This window comes from Rhinopithecus bieti, unplaced genomic scaffold (genome assembly GCF_001698545.2).
Source record: "Rhinopithecus bieti isolate Rb0 unplaced genomic scaffold, ASM169854v2 scaffold_34968, whole genome shotgun sequence".
In the NCBI taxonomy this organism is placed as follows: domain Eukaryota; kingdom Metazoa; phylum Chordata; class Mammalia; order Primates; family Cercopithecidae; genus Rhinopithecus; species Rhinopithecus bieti.
In genome coordinates this window covers 1195023-1207878 of record NW_016814942.1, presented here as the reverse complement: position 1 = coordinate 1207878, position 12856 = coordinate 1195023, and the positions used below count along the sequence as shown (strand labels likewise).

Sequence of the window (12856 nt, the reverse complement as noted above, 5' to 3'; positions counted from 1 at the left end):
TCAGAATGGCCCCCAGTCTGGGCCAGGCCTGTAGCGGGGGCGTGTGGCCACTCAGAGGCCAGATTCGGGCAGAGGGTGCAGCCAGGGCGGGCAGCAATGGCCTCCTGAGACGGCCCTGGCTGGGGCTGCTGACGCATTGGCTCCGATGACTCACGTGCGGGTGACCGTGACTTGAGTGGCCGTCTGGAGACTCGGACCAGCTCAGGGCCACCGCCTTCCTGGGGGCCTGTGGCCCCGTCGTGCCGGCCGCCCCCTGTCTGGACCGGCCTGAGTAATGGGTCCTTCCCCTCCTCCCAGTGGCCGGCTGGAGAGGACCTTAGTCATCAGCCCTGGCCCCAGCCCTCCCTCCTCCTCCGCCTGCCCACCTCCGCCCAGGCTGCGTCTCACTTCTCCGTCCAGGCTGGGGGACTTCTGCCCCTACTGGCTTCCTCCCTCTCTGAGTTCCCCAGGAGGGGCTGCAGCGGGGTGGGTTTGGCTTCATAGGGGCGGCAGTGAGGATGACGTCAGGGGCCTCAGGGACAGTTGTCCCATCCCTAAGATGAGAGGAAGGAAACAGGCATGTGGAACGCGTCAGGCATCATCACCAGGGCACGAGAAGGCGGCCTGGGGAGGACAAGCTGCTTCCTCCCCTCTTTGGTCCAGTGTGGGCCCTGAGCCCTGTAACCAGCAGTGAATGGGCCTCACCCTGCTTTCTGGGCCTGGGGTGTCCTAACTTCCAGATGGGAGCATCCAAATTCTCCGAGTGTGTAGTCGTCACATGCTGGTGGCAGCCTGGGTCCCAGGGCTTTGCGTTTGCTCATCTCATCCTCCAGTGGCCCCGGGGCTAGGGAGCTGGATGGTCATTTGCCCCTGCTTTGTAGCTGAGGCCTGGGTGGTTGAGTGACTGCTGAGTTCCTACTAACCAGAGCTGGCTTGGCCCAGACTGCTGGCCCCTGATGTCTGCTCTGAGATGCCCTGCCAGCCAGCTGAACTGATCTTGCCTTCTGGGTTCTGGGCACCCTCTCCGCTTGCTGGGGAACCCAGAGATCCCATGCTTGGAACACCGGCCCACCTCCCTGGTTTCCTGTTCCTCAGTCATCAGAACAGCAGGGGGCAGGGCAGCGGCCCCTCTCCTCCCCAGAGGGAGGTTCTCTCTGTCCAGCTTCTCAATTCTCCAGGTATGTTCTGTGCACTCATGGGCAGATGCATATGTGTGGCACTTTGAGCCCAAATAGCATCCCACTGTGTGCACTCTGCCTCTTCCTTCCTCCTGCAGCCCTGGATGCGACATCTTCCCAGGATGCGTCAGCCTCCTCACCCAGCTATAGGGCAGCCCTCTCTTGGAAGGTGCTGTGATTCTGTGTATCTCCTCTAAGGGTGGTTAGCTTATTTCTTGTCTGTGTCCCCTAGAGACTGTATTTGGGTAAGTTTCAGAAATAGAGTTGTTGGGTAAAGGACATGAACCTTTAGAGTATTGCTGGGTCTACCCAGCTGACTTCCCGGGGGTCACCTTGCTTCCTAAACCCCCGACGAGTGTGCTTCCCTGACTGCAAGCGAGGCTGACTCTTACATCCTTCCAGCCAGCTCTGCTTGCTTTCCTGGGAACCATCAGCCCACATTCTTTGTGCATCTTTCGTTCTCACTCTGTCGCCCAGGCTGGAGTGCAGTGGCACAAACATGGCTCACTGCAGCCTCCACCTCCTGAGCTCAAGTGATCCTCCCACCTCAGCCTCCCAAGTAGCTGGGACGACAGGCTCACGCCAGCATGCCTGGCTAATTTGTATTGATTTCTTGATGCTCTTTATATATGGAGAAGCATGGTAAATATGCTCCTAAGGACTGAGTGGCCCCATGATGAACTTGCCCCAGTGCGACGCATTTCCTCTGATGAAAATGTACACATGCACACCTGCCTCCACGGGCTTTAGAGGAGGCACAAGAAGTCCTCCCATCCCTCCCCCAAAATCTCCTTGAACTTTTAAGGAAAAACCAGAACAAAAGCAAAATGGCAAAGGCTGGCAAGGCCCATGCATACTTCTGGGAGACAAAAGTGTCCACAGAAAGACCGCAGGAGTCACCTGGAGCCCAATGGCACAACCCTTGCCACAGCTGCAAAACGAAGTTGATTCTGGGTGATCTGACCCCTTTTGGTTCCCATTGCCTGGACCAGATGCCCATGAGGACGGAGCCTACTTTGTCTCATTCACGCTGCATCCCTGCATGCATGGGCAGGGAAGAGGAGTTGGCAAAGCCAGTGAGGCAAGCTGGGGACAAGGAGAGACGTGGTCACCTTGAGGGTCCTCAGAGGCACATGCAGGATGCGACTTTGGCCCCAGGCAGCCTGGACACCTGTCGCAGGGTGTCGGTGAGAGGGCGTGGCATTCATGGGAAGCAACAAGACCCTGCCCCTGGAGATGTCCAGGCAGGTGCTGGACCCCTGTTGGGGGGGCTGGACAGGGGAGGGCAGCCCATGAGCCTGCGACATGCTCCTCACAAGCCTTGGAACTGTGGATCTGTCATGGGTCTAGGGAAAAAAGAGCCGAGGCTTGGCTCACCGCAGCAGCCTGGTCAAGTGCGATTGGGGCGGATGTGTGGGGAGGGGAGGAAGGGAGGAGTGAAGGTGAGTGTCCCCTCCACTTGGCAGGGGAAAGGCCACGGGGACAAGCCAGAGTCTCAGGATACATCTGGACCCCTTCCCTGCCCTCCTCAGCTTTCAGAAGGCTGCACCCCCACCCTCCGCGGCAAACACCGCAGCATTCCTGGCCAGCCCAGATGACCATGGCATTGGGCTCTGAGTAGCATATGTCCTGCCTCCCCAGGGACTCAAAGGCTTTCCACTGAGCACAGGCCCCACACTGGGTCCTCCATGCTGTGTCCCCACCCTCTAGGACATGGAGCGCCTTGCAGGCAGGGATAGGGCTTGGGCAACTTCTCTGCCTACAGTGCCTTGCAGGCCTGTGGTCAGCGCCTGGCCCTACAGCCCCTCTCCCCAGCAATTTGTCTTGGTCACCCACCCTTTCCCAAGGGTCTCTGGAAGGGTGGCCTGAGGGGGAGGTCAGAGCCCTCTGGTGGCAGCTGCTATGTTGACTGAATGCCCACTGCGCACCCTGTGTTTGACGTTGGCGCTTTAATGCCCACTGTGGTTTTGGGGCTGGCTGGCAGTGGGGCCAAGGAGCCTTCCGTCTCCTCCCGCCTTCTTGGAAAGATCAGTGCCCACATTCCTGGCCCTCGCTTATGGGCAGGCGTGGGTCCCAGGAATGGGAGAGCAAATTCCAGAGGGCAGAGGCCACGAGGACACAGCAGGGTGCCTCAGCCCAGTGGGAGTGAGGGTCTTGGAGGGAACTGACCCCGGAGGTGGCACCAGGGTCCACCCCCTGTTGTGTTCTGAGGAAGAAGTGGTGCGTTAATGGCTCCTAAGCTATTCATCCATTGATCTGTTCAACAGTTTTCCCAAATGAAATTGCAAAGGGTTGGTGGGGCTGGAGAAGAGGGGACAAGGGGCAGTAGGGGCAGTGGCGGCTGGACCACAGGGGGCTCGTATACTCTGGGTTGTGAGGGGCTGTAGTGGGGCTTGCAGAGGACTCAAGAAGGCTCCCATGTGTCCTTTGGTTTTTTTATTGAAGTGAAATTCACATGGCATAAAACTGTCTTTTTTTTTTTTTTTTTGAGACGGAGTCTCGCTCTGCCGCCCAGGCTGGAGTGCAGTGGCCAGATCTCAGCTCACTGCAAGCTCCGCCTCCCGGGTTCACGCCATTCTCCTGCCTCAGCCTCTGGAGTAGCTGGGACTACAGGCGCCCGCCACCTCGCCCAGCTAGTTTTTTTTTGTATTTTTTTAGTAGAGACGGGGTTTCACCGTATTAGCCAGGATGGTCTCGATCTCCTGACCTCGTGATCCGCCTGTCTCGGCCTCCCAAAGTGCTGGGATTACAGGCTTGAGCCACCGCGCCCAGCCAAAACTGTCTTAAAGTGGACAATTCAGTGGCATTTAGTAGATTCACAGTGGTGTGCAAACACCACCTCTGTCTAGTTCCAGAACATTCTCATCCCTCCAAAAGGAGACCCCACCCCATCAGCAGTCACTCGCCCCTCCCTTCCCCTAGCCCTTGGTGGCACCATCTGCTTCCTGTCTCTGCCGATTTGCCTGTCTGGACATTTTGTGTCGGCGGAGTCATACGCAGTGCGGCCTTTTGTGTCTGGCTTCTTGCACTGAGTGTTGTGTTCAAGGTCGTAGTGTGTGTGTGAACCTCTGGGCTGTGTCCCCACCTCTGCTCTCCCCACAGCACAGCAGACAAGAATGGGGCCCTCAAGTGCACCTTCTCGGCACCCAGCCACAGCACCAGCCTCCTGCAGGGCCTGGCCACCCTCCGCGCCCAGGGCCAGCTCCTCGATGTTGTGCTGACCATCAACAGAGAGTCCTTTCCTGCACACAAGGTTGTCCTGGCCGCCTGCAGCGACTACTTCAGGTAAGCGCTGGCCCTGGGCAGCTGGAAGGGGTAGCTGCCTGTGGGGACAGGGACAGGGCAGATGGCACCCACTTTCTTTTTTTTTTTTTTCGAGACATAGTCTCACTCTGTCGCCCAGGGTGGAGTGCAGTGGTGCAATCTCAGCTCACTGCAAGCTCCACCTCCTGGGTTCATGCCATTCTCTTGCCTCAGCCTCCAGAGTAGCTGGGACTACAGGCGCCCACCACCACGGCTGGCTAATTTTTTTGTATTTTTAGTAAAGACGGGGTTTCACCATGTTCGCCAGGATGGTCTCGATCTCCTGACCTCATGATCCGCCTGCCTCTGCCTCCCAAAGTGCTGGAATTATAGGCGTGAGTCACCGCGCCTGGCCCAATCTGTCTCTACTTGATGCCTGTTGTATGCCAGGCACTATTCTAGGCCTTGGGATCCAGCAGGGATGAGACAGTGAAACGGGCACAAGCCCCTACCATCAGGGCATCTCCTCAGGACACCTGGAGCAGGACAGCTGAGGGACTGGAGGGGCATCAAGGGCTGCAGGGACCCTGTGTCTGCCAACACCGTGTCCCAGGCTCTGTCTGAGGCCCGAATGAGTTCTCCTGCCTGTCGTCCTGAGCTGTGGACACTTCCCCCATGTGACAGAAGGGGCCATGGCAGGCACGTGGGTCTGTCTGTCCCTGTGCCATGGCCGGGCCAGAAGTGAGAGCACCACAGAACAGGGCTGTGGGGTGGGGGGTGCATCTTCCTCACCAGCTGGGGGCTGTTGCAGGGCTGGGTCATCTCCCTCCCTGGGTGACCAGCAGGTGAGCCTCCTTCCTGCCAGGCAGTGACCCTGCCAGAGAGAGCTGGGCCGCCCTGGGGCGGTTCCCAGGCCCTAGCCCAGGTGTGCCACTAAGCCGCACGTTCCCCGAGGCCTGGGCCACCTGCCCCATGGGCTCAATGAGGCTGTTGTGGGGGCCGCAGCAGCCGAGCCAACTGGGGCGCCGCTTCTATTTTTATTCTGGATTTGGGGACGGGTGGGCCAGCCCAGCCAGCCATGCCCTTTAAAGGCTCCCCTGTGCTGGCACTACAGCCAGCAAGACCTTAAAAGGCAAAGCTCCCTCCTGTCGCCCGCGACCGCCTCTGCCTTCATCATATCATGCCCAAGGGCCAGCCGGGACCCATGGGGACAAGCGGGGCAGGGTCTGGATTGCTGGCAGTGTAGTTACTGCTCCTGGACCTCTCAGAGATGTTGAAGAGCGGCTCGTTGGGCAGATGTCAGTGGGCAGCCCAGAGACAGCGCCCTGGTAGCTGTCTTTGCCCCTGTAGCCCTGAACCTGGCTCACATGAGGCGCAAGACTAGGGGACAGTCCTCTGTGGGTCAAAATGCACAAGGGATGTTCCGTCGTCCTCAGACAGCCATCAGGGGAGGTGCACCGACCAGAATGAGAGTTGCTATGCCATGCCAGTGCACCTCCTGGAAGGAACCACCCGTTCCCCTGGAGCTGGGGTGCTCTCCCCTCTTCTGCTGGGGAACACCCTAAATGCTGTAGGGGAACTGTGACCTAGAACCCTGTGCCTCCCCACTGCCCTCCCTCACGGGGGCCTGTGTCACCTCCCCCTCTCATGTTCTGCCTTGCAGAGCAGAGCAGTACAAAGGCGGAGCTGGGGTCTCAGTGGAGGCTGGGGACACAGCTGTTGGGTGGGAGGCACTTCCCCGACCACCTGAGCCTGTCTCTGGAGATAGCAGTCACCCCAGCACAGCCTCCTGGTGGGGCATCCATTCCTGGGGACCCTCATTACCTTCCCCTCTTCACATGATAGTTGTTGAGACTCGGGCTGGGCATGTCAGAGCTGCCTGCTTAGGTCAGTGAGCAGGTGAGGGCTGAACTGTGGTGCACGGCACCTCCAGAGCACTGGCCTTGCAGCTCCTGAGCTCAGGTGTCAGGTGGGGCTGCATCTGTCTCCAGAGGCACAGGGTGTGTTCTCATCCTGCACTGCCATACCTGGCCCCTCCAACTGCCCCCCTGCTAGGCACATTGTGGGTGAGGCTGACCCGGGCCACCACTCCTGTAGCTCCAACAGAGTCAAGAACTAGTCATGAAGGGGCAGGGGCAGGGCTCCCTGCAGAGGGGCCAAGCAGGGAGTTGCTGTTTATAGGAAGATGCATGGCTTGGGTGGGATTCAAGACCTTTTTTTTTTTTTTTCTCTTGTTTTGTTTGTTTGAGACAGACTTTCGCTCTTGTCGCCCAGGCTGGACTGCAGAGGCATGATCTCGGCTCACTGCAACCTCCACCTTCTGGGTTCACGCAATTCTCCTGCCTTAGCCTCCCGAGTAGCTGGGTTTACAGGTGCCCACCACCATGCCCGACTAATTTTTTGTATTTTTAGTAGAAACGGGGTTTCACCCTGTTGGCCAAGCTGTTCTTGAACTCCTGACATCAGGTGATCCACCCACCTCGGCCTCCCAAAGTGCTAGGATTACAGGCGTGAGCCACTGCGCCCAGCCTTTGCATGTTTTTTGTTTGTTTGTTTGTTTGTTTTGAGACTGACTCTTGCTCTGTCTCCCAGGCTAGAGTACAGTGCCCTGATCTCGGCTCACTGCAAGCTCTGCCTCCTGGGTTCACAGCATTCTCCTGCTTCAGCCTCCGGAGTAGCTGGGACTACAGGTGCCTGCCACCACGCCCGGCTAATTTTTTGTATTTTTAGTAGAGATGGGGTTTCACCTTGTTAGCCAGGATGATCTCGATCTCCTCGCCTCGTGATTTACCGGCCTCAGCCTCCCAAAGTGCTGGGATTACAGGCCTGAGCCACCGTGCCTGGCCCCTTTGCATGTTTTTAATGAGCAGTCCGCCTACTTTCCTCTTGCTGGCTGTGCCCTGCATTCTGTGTCCCGGGGCCGCTGTTCCCCAGGCCAGATCATTCCTGGCTGGCCATAACACACCTCAGCCACTGTGAGCCACACACTTGTGTTTCTGCCCTCCAGGGCCATGTTCACCGGAGGCATGCGGGAGGCAAGCCAGGATGTCATCGAGCTGAAGGGCGTGTCAGCCCGTGGCCTGCGGCACATCATCGACTTTGCCTACAGCGCCGAGGTGACCCTGGACCTGGACTGTGTGCAGGACGTGCTGGGCGCGGCTGTGTTCTTACAGATGCTGCCCGTGGTGGAGCTGTGTGAGGAGTTCCTGAAGGCGGCCATGAGCGTGGAGACCTGCCTCAACATTGGCCAGATGGCCACCACCTTCAGTCTGGCCTCGCTGCGGGAGTCAGTGGATGCCTTCACCTTCCGGCACTTCCTGCAGATCGCGGAGGAGGAGGACTTCCTGCGCCTGCCGCTGGAGCGCCTGGTCTTCTTCCTGCAGAGCAACCGGCTGCAGAGCTGCGCCGAGATCGACCTGTTTCGCGCGGCCGTCCGCTGGCTGCAGCATGACCCGGCCCGTCGGCCGCGCGCCAGCCATGTGCTCTGCCACATCCGCTTCCCGCTCATGCAGTCGTCTGAGCTGGTGGACAGCGTGCAGACGCTGGACATCATGGTGGAGGACGTGCTATGCCGCCAGTACCTGCTGGAGGCCTTCAACTACCAGGTGCTGCCCTTCCGGCAGCACGAGATGCAGTCTCCACGCACCGCCGTGCGCTCGGATGTGCCCTCGCTGGTCACCTTCGGCGGCACACCCTACACCGACAGCGACCGCTCCGTCAGCAGCAAGGTCTACCAGCTGCCTGAGCCAGGCGCCCGCCACTTCCGCGAGCTCACGGAGATGGAGGTAGGCTGCAGCCACACGTGCGTGGCTGTGCTGGACAATTTCGTGTACGTGGCCGGGGGCCAGCACCTGCAGTACCGCAGCGGCGAGGGCGCAGTGGACGCCTGCTACCGCTACGACCCCCACCTGAACCGCTGGCTGCGCCTGCAGGCCATGCAGGAGAGCCGCATCCAGTTCCAGCTGAACGTGCTGTGCGGCATGGTGTACGCCACGGGCGGCCGCAACCGGGCCGGCAGCCTGGCCTCCGTGGAGCGGTACTGCCCCCGGCGCAATGAGTGGGGCTACGCCTGCTCCCTCAAGCGCCGTACCTGGGGCCACGCTGGGGCCGCCTCAGGGGGCCACCTCTACATCTCGGGTGGCTACGGGATCTCGGTGGAGGACAAGAAGGCCCTGCACTGCTACGACCCCGTGGCTGACCAGTGGGAGTTCAAGGCGCCCATGAGCGAGCCCCGCGTGCTGCATGCCATGGTGGGCGCTGGCGGCCGCATCTATGCCCTTGGGGGCCGCATGGACCACGTGGACCGCTGCTTCGACGTGCTGGCTGTGGAGTACTATGTGCCGGAGACGGACCAGTGGACCAGCGTCAGCCCCATGAGGGCTGGCCAGTCAGAGGCCGGCTGCTGCCTGCTGGAGAGGAAGATCTACATCGTAGGGGGCTACAACTGGCGGCTCAACAATGTCACAGGCATCGTACAGGTGTACAACACGGACACCGACGAGTGGGAGCGGGACCTGCACTTCCCGGAGTCCTTCGCGGGCATAGCCTGTGCCCCTGTCCTGCTGCCCCGGGCCGGGACCAGGAGGTAGCCCCCAAGACCCCTGGGACCCTGGCCTGACTGCATGTTGTCTCCAAGTGGGGCTTGGCGAGTGCACGTCTGCCTGAGAACCCCAGTGCCCCCTCCTTCGCCCGGGCTGCCCTTGAGGGGCCTGCTGCGTTGATAGGCCCCCCTCCCAGGGGTCCCTCCCTCCTTCCCAAAGCAGATCCTGGCTCTAAGTCCATCCGAGGGAGCCTGCCCGCAAAGCGTCAGAAGTGGTGGCAGCAAATTTGTCCCCGGGGTGGTTTCCTCGCCTGCCCCCCACCCCCGAGTACCCGCGGGCTGGCGGGTGGAATCTCAGGTCTCCAGGGGGTCCCTGTGCAGCTCCATCTCACTTCTCTGACGCCTCCCAGCCCCACAATTTCAGGCATTCAGATGTGAGCTCATCAACATCGAACCCAAAGTCAGTGGTATATGACTCACCCTCCTTCCAAGTCTCCTGCGCGCGTGTTTTTAAAATAAACTCACCAGAAACCTCCATAATACACGGACCTCCAGGATCAGTGAGAGGCAGCTTGGAAGCCCCTGGTTTGGAGTGGGTGGAGGATGAGGGCACGTGTCTGCCTCCTCTGGGATACCCTCCTTCCCCCATTCCAAGCTGCTGAGGGGAGGCCCTGGTCATGCCTCAGTTTCTGTCTTCATCTGCTTTCCGGAGGAAAAACCATAACTCCTAGAAACGGTCTTTACAGGCCTTGGACCTTCCATTTGGCACTAGGCATCTTGTGGGGCCTTAACTGGTTGAGACATCCTGGCCCTCTACATTTGCCCTGTTGGCTGGGCGGTCCCCTTCCCACAACTGGAGGGGGACGCTAACTTCAGAATCCCACAGTGTTGCTTCCCGCAGGTCTGGTTGGGTGTCTTTATTCTCCTCCCTCCTTTCCATCCCTCCACGCCCCACCAGTCCCCAACCTGCCCTATTTTTGGGTCAACATTGCTACCGAGCCGGCAGTCAGGCCTTTCCCTTCAAGGGCTCTGTGGCATCTCTGGCCACATTTGTTTCAATGTGTGAACCTCTAAACCTTTTCTTTTTGATTGGTTTTACTTTTTTTTTTTTTTTTTTTTTTTTTTTTTTTTTTTTTTTTTTTTTTTTTTTTTTAAGAAGCCAGCACTGCTGTCTCATAGATGGGATTTGTACTCTCGGGGCAACTTGAAGTGTCTCTCTTGCTGCTAACAGACGATTGATGTCTTGTCTCTGTGACCCACTCACCGTGTAGAGAATTAACCTCCTATCTTAGCAGACGTCGTCTCCTAATATTTCCCTTTATTTAATAAAAATGTTATGGTGAAGAGATGGAGCCGGCCCAGCACTGAGCTTGTGCGGCTTGGGTTTGATTGGTCACAGATTCCTCGTGTGTCCTCCGCGTGTCTGGCTGGGGGCTCCTCTCCCCCATCTCAGCCTTTTCCAGCCTTGCAGAGGAGTTGGCAGGGGGCTGGGCTTTGGCTCAGGGGTGCAGAGGCAGCAGGAAGTGTGACCAGGACTTTCACCCTGGCGTTTTTTGTTGTTTTTTTGTGTGTTTGTTTTTATTTTTGAGATGGAGCCTTGCTCTGTCACCCAGGCTGGAGTGCAGTGGCACAATCTCGGCTCACTGCAACCTCCACCTCCTGGGTTCAAGTGATTCACCTGCCTCAGCCTCCCAAGTAGCCAGGATTACAGACGCACACCACCACACCCGGCTAATTTTTGTATTTTTAGTGGAGACGGGGTTTCACCATGTTGGCCTGGCTGGCCTTGAACTCCTGACCTCAGGTGATCCGCCTGCCTCTGCCTCCTAAAGTGCTGGGATTACAGGCGTGAGCCACCATACCCAGCCCACCTTGGCACTTTGGAAGAGCCTTCAGCCCCCTACTCTCATCGTGGCCGGCCAAACTATGAACTGGGCTGCCCAGAGCAGGCCACTTACCAGTTGCAGGTTAGCAGAGAAAGCCTGATGTTCCCGGACGGCCTTCCTAGAGGGGAGGCCCTGGGATATCACACACGCTTGGATGTGCATAAGTCGCTGCGCCCGCATGCCTGGTGCTCCTGTGTGGCAGCCATCGGGGCTGGGGTAACACTAGAGGCTAAGGGGGTGGGCAGTGCTAAAATAAGAACATGGTTGGGAACCTAAAAGAAGCCCACACTGTCAGGGGCATCAAAACGAAAGGCGAGTTCCTCAGGACTTACCAGAACATTCCAGCCCCACCCCCGACCTGAGCTCCCTCAAAGAGAACCCTTCCCCACTGGAGGCATGGCCCCTTCAGGGGGCAGTGAGAAGCTTTGCCAGCTGCAAGTCCCCCAGATCAGCTCACACCTCAGAACATCTTGTCCCCAACGAGCTGGCAGGGGCGCCGGCCCAGGGCGGGGGTGCTGCTGTATCTAACCAGATCGATTGTGCATAACCGTCTATGCCGGTTGGTGGAATGTTCTTGGGGCCCCCTGCCCCTCCCTCAGCCTCCCCCCACATCCCCCCAAGAAAGGAAAATTATTTTCGTATTGTAAACTTTAAACACGAAAAAGCTGTTTTTAATTTAGCAGAAACTGGCTTGAATCTTCACTTTGTGAACGTTTGTGTCCTTCAGAGAAAGGCAGAATACGCCTGCGCACACTCACACATACGCACACACCTGCACACGCATGCCGCAGCACACACATTCACATGGTCATGCTCGTGCACGCCTGCACATGCATGCTCGCCCATACACACTGCAACGTGTTCACATGCTCACCCGCACACGGTGAAATGCACACACACACACACACATATCTGTGCATGCACCCCTGGAGCAGCGTAGCCCACTCTGCCTGGCCGCCCAAAGGGGTCTGGAACCCGGCACCGCCCCGAGCCTGGGGGAAGCCTGTCTACTTCCAGACGCCCTGCCTCCTCGCTGAGGCCTGGACGCCGGCCGCAGGAGCCTCCCTCGCACCTGGGCTCGGGCTGTGGGAAAACGCTGTCTCTCGGGACGGTCAGATGCAGGCCCGCAAGAGGGAGGCCAAGTGTGACTTCTGGGGCCTCTCAGCAAGTGAGGGCCAAGGGGGCCTCTGGGGAGCCTTGTGAGGTGGGAATCCGGCCCGGACCTGGCCAGCTTGGAAACCCGCCCCTGGCTCCCTCTCCGAGGAAGCAGCTCCAGCTCGTCCGTTCTCACGGGCCCTGGAGATTCACTTTGCATGGTGCAGCCTCAGGTTCCGCTTTTCCTCGGGGCGCCCAGCCGTGGATCTCAGCAGCCCAGTGCCTAACACAGAGCCTGGCACAGACGGGGCATAGCTCGAATGTTTGCTGCACAAAGGAGAGGTGCTGGGGCGGGAAGGTGAGGGCAGCCTTCTTCACACTAGCGGCCATGGGCACCTTCTGTGTGCACACCCCGGGGGAAGGAGGACACCAAGCGGTGCTCCACCCCCAGCAAGGCCCCTGCTTCGTTCTCGTCTTCCTGTCGCTCTCATTCTGATGGCCAGCCGGGCAGCCATTCCTCCCTCCTCACCATCAGAACCCAGCAGCAATGTGCCCAGCCTCCGGAGTTAAGATTCAGCTGAGCCGTTCTTGGCAATGCCTTTTGCTGGGGTTGTTTGCAATCTGGGCATGTTTCCCAGCTCTGGCCAGCAAGCTTGAAGGGGTCGGGTGTTTCTGGACAAGGGAGAGAGAGGCCTTGTTGCCCCCTTCCCTTCCCTTACTGCTGCTTATGAGGACACAATGCCAGGGGCTTCTGCAGCCATCTTGTGGCCAGGAGGAGCAAGTTAAGAGCACACTCAGGTTGGGCGCGGTGGCTCATGCCTGTAATCCCAGAGCTTCAGGAGGCTGAGGCAGGAGGATCGCTTGAGTCCAAGAGTTCAAGACCAGCCCTGAGTAACATAGTGAGAACTTATCACTACAAAAAAAAAAAAAAAAAA

The 12856-nt window shown here is 58.7% G+C and overlaps 1 protein-coding gene across 1 annotated transcript in view; it reads left to right on the top strand.

Annotated features, from left to right (window-relative positions):
- The window catches only part of KLHL26 (kelch like family member 26), a 33119-nt gene extending 23643 nt beyond the window's left edge, over positions 1-9476 (top strand). Inside the window, exons 2-3 of the mRNA XM_017852746.1 lie at positions 4260-4442; positions 7408-9476. Of these exons, the coding sequence (XP_017708235.1) occupies positions 4260-4442; positions 7408-8989 (1765 nt within the window). The 3' untranslated portion in view covers positions 8990-9476. The remainder of the gene's footprint in view (positions 1-4259; positions 4443-7407) is intronic.
- The last annotated feature ends 3380 nt before the right edge of the window (positions 9477-12856 follow it).